General features: G+C 34.4%; 1 protein-coding gene across 1 annotated transcript; it reads left to right on the plus strand.

Annotated features, from left to right (window-relative positions):
- Positions 1–789: 789 nt before the first annotated feature.
- Positions 790–6,378, plus strand: LOC111408680 (phytoene synthase 2, chloroplastic-like). Its single transcript, XM_023038420.1, has 7 exons — positions 790–1,057; positions 1,369–2,072; positions 2,184–2,234; positions 3,555–3,727; positions 4,092–4,327; positions 4,721–4,913; positions 6,059–6,378. Exons 2-7 carry the CDS (start codon positions 1,589–1,591, stop codon positions 6,236–6,238), a joined length of 1,317 nt encoding a protein of 438 aa, XP_022894188.1. The 5' UTR covers positions 790–1,057; positions 1,369–1,588; the 3' UTR covers positions 6,239–6,378.
- Positions 6,379–9,139: the final 2,761 nt, after the last annotated feature.

Here is a 9,139-nt window from a genome sequence, read left to right on the forward strand (position 1 = left end):
ATATTTTGGATCATATATTTGTTCTACATCGAACATAAAAAAACAAAAACATGTTCAGGCGGTGATCATTTACACATGTACGAGATCAAGTGATGTTTGGTTGGTATTGTGAATGCAAAGTACAAGTAAAATAATTGATTATAATAAAAGAAATTAAAAAAAAAAGTCCTTCTATGGTCATACAAATTAATCATCAATCTAGAACAAGAATTATCATTCCATTTTATTAAATTCATTTTCAACCACCCATTCTCATAAAAATCGCAATTTTTATTAATTTTTCAACTATACATTTCACCATCTACTAAAAATCTGATTTTTAACTAAATTAAGAAAGAGGCTAAGATTGTACCATGTTCTTATTTTTGTCATAATTGCATAATGAATTAAGAAAGTATAAATAAAAAGAAGGCCAAACCATCATCTTTCAATAAATATAACCTTTAATTATTTGGAGTAAAATCTTGTAACATATTCTAAAAAAGTTTAATGCGCTACGTTAATAAACTTATTGGCATCAAAAAATATATTCTCAATGCTGAAAATAACATCGCCACTTAAGAATTTACAATGATACACAGGTACTCACTTGGAAACAATCCAAATTTCTACTAATCAAGCACTGAGATTTGTATAAATCGAATGTTCGTGACATTAAATTAAAATTTTTAAGCAGATTCTGAATATTGTTAACATACATTGGCATCCGCCGAAATTAGAAACCCCGGATTTATACAAATAAACCAAGCATGTCGGTTTGTCACTGGCATTGGGGGGACCATTTAGACATTTTCAAACAACCCAAAATTTTTTGGCTATCTAGAAATTCCCGAAAGATACGAGAATGTGAATCACTCAATTCTTACGAGCAGAGGAGAACAAGAAATAAGAGATTTCATATAAAAAGACTGAAACCCAGAAGTAAAATAAGTCCAAATATTAAGCTGGAAGAAAAAAATAGAATTGGGAGTCTTTGAAGTTTTTCTGAAGTTATCGAGCAGAGTTGGCCATTGTTAATTTCTTCGGGCTTCTCTGACTGGTTGGAATCAATAAGAAGGTTGGTTTCATTCTTTCTTTATTATTTAATTATAATCGTTGCTTCCATTTCTCTGGGTTATTTTAAATGAAAATTTGGGTAATGCTATTCTAAGATAGCTTTTGGGTGTATGAAAAGCAGAAAAGTGGGTTATAATAATGAAGTTGACTAAATTTAGAAAGTGCGCATTATAATTTTGAGTGTGATGAATATTAATCCAGAACTTATCTTATTTTTGCTACAATTCTTGAACAGTTTCTTGATTTTTTGAATGGGATGTAAAGTGGTTACAGTGTGTTTTTCAGTGTTTAATTGGGTTTTTCAATTTGCAGAAATCCCATAAAGGTACAGTTGCTGTTCAAGATCTCAAGACCTCTGTTTGAGTAGGAGAAGCTGTTTTGATTTTTTTTTGTGGGATTTTAAAATTATTTTCTATCAAAAGTGAAGTGGATAGACTTGAGTGCTAATTTTTTAATAAGTCGAGTAAAGAAGATAACATAAAGGAAGACAAAATTCTTGCATTGTTAAGAGCACTAAAAGTTCAGTGTCAGCATGTCTGTTGCTTTGTTTGGGGCTGTTTATCCCACTTCTGAGGTTTCCAGTGGCATTGGATTCCCGGAGTCGGTCCGGGACGGTAACTGGAATCTAGATTCATCCTGGTCCATTTCTCGGGGTAGGAACTTGATTTACAATGGCAGATTCCGCAAGGACAGAAAATATAGCTGGAATTTAAGTTGTCCTAATGCAGGTTCAAGGTATTCCTGGTTCGGCGAGTCGAATTCAGGGAGTGGAAGAAAACTTTCTGTCGTATCAAGTATGGTAGCTAGCCCGGCTGGAGAAATGATGCTAACCTCGGAACAAAAGGTTTATGATGTGGTTTTGAAACAGGCGGCCTTGGTTAAGAGGCAGTTGAGATCCAATGACAATTTGGAAGTAAAGCCAGATATTGTTCTTCCGGGTTCCCGCAGCTTGTTAAGCGAAGCATATGATCGCTGTGGTGAAGTATGTGCTGAGTACGCCAAGACGTTTTACTTGGGTTAGCCTTCTTAATCTATGTTTCTTTAGTTGCCAAGGTTTTTGTCGAGACTTTTATGCTACAATACGTGATTGGCAAAAGAAATCCTAATCTCTTTTTGATTCTTTTTAGGCACCATGTTGATGACTCCAGAGAGGCGAAGAGCTATTTGGGCTATCTATGGTGAGTGTCAATGGCTAAGAGTATAATACACAACTCTTAATACGAAAGCATATATGTAGTCTGGATTTAATTAGCAAACTGTGTCTACTTACAAATTTGCTGTTTCTGTTCAAATGTTTTTGGGTGATGGATTATAATGAGCATATATGTTACATATTGTCAGTAGAAAATTATGATACATATTGCTAAACAAAAATTGTGTAATTATGGAAAGAAATTGGTGGTGCAAATGTTTATTATACAATGTTCTCTATAGCGTTATTGAAAAATAAAGATATTAAAAATTAGATTGGCAATTATTCTGCATTAAAGTGGAAGTTTGGATTACCAATAACACTGAGATCTTAATTCTATTTTAAATATGAATATGTTGTTCATTATCTTGGGAAGATTTTTTTTCCAATCTTTGTTGGATTGTGTGTTTGATTTCCTTTGTTCGTATGATATCATGAGCTGAAATTTGTAATTCGAAATTAAAATGTGCATTGACATTCCTAATTACTCCATAATGGAAAGAGATACAATCATGAGTCATGTCTGATGTGGTCACAGATAATTTGCTTATGTAAGTTAATATTTCTGGAATCATGCTTTTGGAACCTTCGACAATATCTCTGATTTATGCCTGTAAATAGTGCTCTAAAATGATAATGTTGTTTTACGAATTATATGAAATATGTGGTTGTTTTTTATTATATATGTATTTACAAAATTTATTTGTTGAAGTTTCTCTGGATGGTCTATCCACTTGGGGCAATTCTCTTCGACCATGGATGGCTTTCATGCTCATCTTTTCATTCACAAAGTAAATTCCTTTAACAGGGAAAACAAAACGGAAAGGTTAAACAATTATGGAAGTTTAGGAACTTAAAAAATGCTTTAAATTTATTGTGTGAAATTTAAAGATGTTTATATTCTCCATCTTGCACCAAATAAAACAGCCTTGGCCCGCCAGGAAAAAGAGTTTTTACTTTTTTTTGTTCTTTTACTTTACCAGTTGACCACTACCCTTTAACCTCGAAAGAAAGTGCCGATTTTGACTTTAATAGCAGTACTTTATCAATAATCTACCTGAAATTCTTGGGACAATTTGACAAAAAAAAAAAAAAAACACTGCTATTCTTCTTGCACCGGTCATAAACTAACATTCGGTTGTTTGTGACTTGCATGTATTTGATTTGAAAAAGAGGTTATTTTGTGACATTAATTTCTTCTTTAGATTATGGAATACTAGAATAATCTTATTCATGACCACTGGTGATTGGATTCAGTTCAGAGATAGTAGTCCTCTCACGTTCTCCATTTTTTCCATCTAAACAGTGTGGTGTAGGAGAACAGACGAGCTTGTTGATGGGCCAAATGCGTCACATATGACGCCCGAAGCATTGGATCGTTGGGAGGCAAGGCTGGAAGATGTTTTCGGAGGGCGACCTTTTGACATGCTTGATGCTGCTTTATCAGATACAGTTTCCAAGTTTCCTGTCGACATTCAGGTTAGAATATGATTCTCTCCCATTGTTTTAAAATTATGTGCTTTCATGATTCATCTCATTAATTTCTGTTCAAATGAAGCTACTTGTAGTCTTTTGGCAAATCATTCAAAACTAACTGACAATTATAATGTTGCCTGCATGTTTGAGATATGCAGTAGTATGCCGTACCTACAATACAAATATTTTTGCTTTTTCTACCTTACCAAACAAACATTACGTTCTCTCAAAGCTTGTTGATTTCGACATTAAACTCTGAATCTCTCTTTGTCTAGCCATGCTATATATCATCTATACCTTCTGAATGGGTATTATTACTCTCTATGATACTAACTCTTTATTCTGATTCATTGTGTTCTCTTTCCAGCCATTTATAGATATGATTGAAGGAATGCGGATGGACCTCTGGAAATCAAGATACAAAAACTTTGATGAGCTGTATCTATACTGTTATTATGTAGCCGGTACCGTCGGATTAATGAGTGTTCCAGTAATGGGAATTGCACCCGAATCTCAGGCAACTACCGAGAGTGTTTATAATGCTGCTTTGGCATTGGGGATTGCAAATCAGCTGACGAACATACTCAGGGATGTTGGAGAAGAGTAAGTATATAGCAATAATTTTTAAAATGTCTGTGTTGATGAAGTTCAGCAAAATAAGTAGTATTTTGTAAAGAAGACATCCTTTTACAATTTCGTTTCTAGCTAGATTTACATAATGGCTTTTACTAGGGTCTGCTGAGAGAGGCGCTTATTGAATGAGAAAATGAGTCTTCTCATTTACCAGATCAACTTTTCAGTATTCTGTATGAATTAACGAGTTTTTGACTCCTATTACATGGCATTAATTAGTGAATCAACTCGAACTAAAATGTTAGTGAATTTCATGCTATGTTTTTATACACGCTTCCCCTTGTCACTTACCAACTAGGCTTTCTTTTTGTAGTAGTAGTATAAGAATTAAACCCAATTTCATTATATTTTTGTTTGGTACAGTGCAAGAAGGGGAAGGATCTACCTGCCGCAGGATGAATTGGTACAGGCAGGGCTCTCGGATGATGACATTTTTGCTGGGAAAGTAACTGATAAATGGAGAAATTTTATGAAAAAGCAAATTACAAGGGCCAGGAAATTCTTTGATGATGCGGAGAAAGGTGTTACACAGCTCAGCTCGGCTAGCAGATGGCCGGTCAGCAGTTCTCGACTTTAGTTACTTTCAACATATTATGCACAAAAGGCTCTTTTTAGGAGGATGAAAGTAGATAAAAATAAATATAACATTAATTAAGTTCTAAATATTTGCATGTCCTCTTTAACATAATCGAGCACCTGAAAGGAATTAGATATTGATAAGTTTATGTGTTTATGACATGGTAAAAAATAATGCTATACAGCCCTGCTAGGGTTACAACCCATGTCTAGGTAGCGCTAGATGATAAGTTGAACGAAATGCGAAATTAAATAATTTATTTAATTCCACCTATCATTTAATGCCACATTAACACTACCTAGACTGGGGTTGTAACCTCAGTGGGGCTAAGGGCCCGTTTGGGATGGCTTTTGAAAAGTCAAAAGGAGCTTTTGAGAGCCAAAAGCTGCTTTTGGACCGTTTGACTATTTTTGTTTAAAGTGTTTTTGGAGGTTAGAAGAGCTTTTAGAGGAAGTTGGTTTTTTTGGCTTCCTCCAAAAGCACTTCCGGAATGGGAAGTGATTTTAAATATTAATTTTCAAACAAAAATTAAAATAGCTTTCTCCAAAAGCTCTTCTACAAGAAGCAAAAGCCAAAGTAAAGGCCGTGCCAAACGGGCCCTAAATACCATTACTCCATGGTAAAACATCAATTTATTGCTATAATGCACACTGTATAATTTTGGTTACCATTTCAAGTAATGATTATCATTGATGAGAATATAGAAATTCATATATTTCACACCCTGAACCTAAATGTTGAGATTCCTAGGTGGTTAACCGAAGCCTGGCTCTTCATCCTTTCCTTCTGATTAATGGAGGATAATAGAAACAAATGACAAGTTTTCATTTGTGTGCATAGCAGTTTACTAGCCATTAAATATCGATATATTGTGACCACTGTTATAATCTGTCCTCGTTATAGTGCAAAACTGCACTGGCGAGTGGACGCATCTCTCACATTGAGAGTGACCCACTTAAATTTGTGTTTTTACTTGTTCATGTTTAAGATTTCATTTCACGTAAAATTTCTCTCATAATTGAGACTGGCTTTTGAACTCACAAGGGAAAGAATTTCCTACCATTTATATCAAGTTTCTAGTATGAATCTTTTTCGACTATAATGACTAGTCTCAATTGTTGCAGGTGTGGGCATCGCTGCTTTTATATCGCCAAATATTGGATGAAATCGAAGTGAATGACTACAACAATTTCACAAGGAGGGCGTACGTAAGCAAACCAAAGAAGATTCTTTCATTGCCTATTGCATATGCAAAGTCCCTGGTTCCTCCATCAAGAACTTCATCTCCTTTTGTCAAGGCATGAGCAGAACCGTGTAGATATTGCGCTTCATAACCTCTGAATTATACAGTTGAAAAATTGAGAGCAAACTTTTGTACATTAGACATTACTTCAATGGAGTGAATTCATTAAAAGGTGGTAGCAAAATTATTAATGTTAAATTACATTCTCAAGTCGATGTTTTTCTCAAAGTATTCCATTGTGTCAAAACTTAACCTACTAGCCGAACGGTAACGCCCCCCCCCCCTCTCCTCCCTCATAAGTTGTACCCGCCGTCCCATCCTTTCTCTAGGAGAGTTTTCCATTATGATCTGCAAAAGCAAGCATTTATCTTGTGATCTAGGTAGAAGAGGAAAGAAATGGCTAATGTTTTTTTGCTTTTACTAGAAATGCAGATGTGCATACAATCGAATAGTAGACAAAATGGTCTTCGATGCAAGATATTAATCTAATAGGGTTGTTGAGAAATGGTAACTAAAGTTGACAATGTGGTCAACTTCGAAAAAGGATACCCACGAGCCATTTTTAGTGGGACTATGTTGGTAAATTATCTTATAAGCATGACATCATCATATTATATTGCTAAAGAGAAATGAGGTGCTTGTTCGGTTTTGCTTAAATAGTTACGAATTTATGATTAAAATTAATGAATTTGAATTTGAATTTGAATCTGAATTATAAAGACAATAAGCCTAAAGTAACCTTATTTGAGAAAACGAGTGAAAATGGGAAAAAATTACCTTTTACACGCTGGAATATGAAGAGAATATTTGTATGAATTTAGTTTGGATTTGAGTTTAGGCCTTAGGAGTATCTCTAATGCAACCATGAAGAGTCACACAAGTAAAATAGACACTGTCCAAAAAATTTATCTTCGATACAAGCTAATAGGAATTTTGTTGAACATATTCTCAACAAATTATTTGATTTTCTTTAAACATTGAACTTTATCTCTCTTCCTTTTTGTTTTATATATTTTTATTTTAGGATAGATAAAAGATAATATTGAGCTGTACATAGAATTCATTACAAGCCATTTTTAGGCTTGTTCGCTATTTACTAAAAGTGAATGCCATGTAAACACAAGTCTTTTAACTTTTTACTACCATGTATATTGCATGCATCAAGTGCATTGAAGATGGTTTAACGATGTCCAAATGTGTAGAGGGGAAGACCTACACGCATGCATTGCTCTTGCTCGTTGGTCAAACCTTAGCTTCATGTCTTAGCATTCGAGCTTGTCAACCATTTTTATATAGAATACTCATTTTATTTTGTGATCTTTTAATAGTAAGTCACTTAGAAATTAGATTCAGTAAGCATCAAAGTGAGTGCAATACTCATTTGCCAAAGATTGACATGTGACAGCAGTTATCCAAATGCAATTTTTTGCCTAGTAAAGTGGGTGGTGACTAGAGATCACAGAATAAGTGAAGTGAATAATAACGAGAATTAATTTTGAATGTGTACTTGAAATTAATGTTTGAATTTGATTGAATAGTAGAAGTAAATTATAGCTGATTCAACCATTACCACCACCACAGGAGTTGCAAACATATTTCTAGTGTATAGAAGTGGTGCTTGTCCTCTTGAGGGTTTTAAGATGCCTTGTCAAGTTTAAACTTGTATAGATAGACCTTGAATATGGCGAGCAAAAGGTTCCAAGTTTTTGTTTCGACAGGTATGCCAAATGCTCGCTCTCAAATAGTAACAAAAAAATCAGTTTATTTTATTATTTCTATCGTGTTGCTTGCATCGTTCCTGCCATTGACAATGGAGATTTCAGACTTTATGGTGAGAATAATGCTATTTGTCATATTTGGCAAATTTAGTATCACATTGACATTGACATTAAATGAGAAGTCCAACTAATTATAGAAATATTATAAGAGGGTCTTTGATGGATATTAAAATTAGATTTTTTTAGTACATTGTAATAAATGTTTTCAAATGTGTGATTGAATAGTTGTTAGACTTATATATGATTAATATTAATTGTTTGAGTTTGACTTTGACTTACATTAAAATCAGATTTTTAAACTTACCAAACTGGCAAATAGCACCATGCTAAGTTTTAGTGGCTTGTTTGACTTCTTTTTGACTTTTAATCTAAGTCAAACTTGAAGCTCCGCATTTTATTTATTTATTTTTATTTTTGCGATAAAATCTCAGGCAATCATCCGTACTATGCAGCAAAATACGCCCATCGCGGCATCAACCTCTTGAGAGACTCTTGAGAAACACTTCGGGAGAGAGCCTTAATCGATCAATGGTTAGAAGTAGAAGCTCAAAACTACAACCCCTATCATTAAACTCTGGTTTTTCAACTGATGGTGCTGCCGCGAAGGGGGCTCAGGGAAATCAGTAGATTCATTTAGATCCCTAGATTCACCAATTTCAGGAGATGCATTGCTCACGAAAATTCAAAAAAGACCACATTTGTAAGCATTTTTCTGACCAACTGGCTTTGCCCGTGCAAGAGACTTCTATGTCAGCACAGAAATCCAACTCAAGCACAAGAAGCAAACAAATGACCAGAAGACGAAAATGGTTTCTTGGGACACTTAGGATAGTTACACAGACTTCAACTCCATGCAAACACAAAATAAATCACTTTTCCAGAGTTCACAAATTTTTCATATTGCATTTGTTCCAAGAGATTCTCGGAGTAATACATGATTTACTCTAACAGATCATTAGTCCAGGGAATTGTGATCAATGAAACACAAACCTCACAGGCCTTTCTAAATTTAAGGTCACAGCCATATTCTTGTACATATGATACACATAATAGTCTCCGTGACATTGTCATGATACACAGTTAATGATGAGTCGGCACTTGGAAATACAATTGATATGCATCGGGAAATTTACAAGGTAGGGGAACAAGCGGATCAACAAACCAGAGATACTAAAGAATGATAC

Source organism: Olea europaea, chromosome 14 (assembly GCF_002742605.1).
Source record: "Olea europaea var. sylvestris chromosome 14, O_europaea_v1, whole genome shotgun sequence".
Classification (NCBI taxonomy): Eukaryota; Viridiplantae; Streptophyta; class Magnoliopsida; order Lamiales; family Oleaceae; genus Olea; species Olea europaea.

What these genes read in the sequence shown, in the direction of transcription:
- LOC111408680 (XM_023038420.1), top strand. Translation starts at nt 1,589, where the DNA reads ATGTCTGTTGCTTTGTTTGGGGCTGTTTATCCCACTTCTGAGGTTTCC. An exon ending in CGCCAAGACGTTTTACTTGG is followed by an intron (nt 2,073 to 2,183) that starts GTTAGCCTTCTT and finishes GATTCTTTTTAG; the next exon opens with GCACCATGTTGATGACTCCA. An exon ending in CTCAGGGATGTTGGAGAAGA is followed by an intron (nt 4,328 to 4,720) that starts GTAAGTATATAG and finishes TGTTTGGTACAG; the next exon opens with TGCAAGAAGGGGAAGGATCT.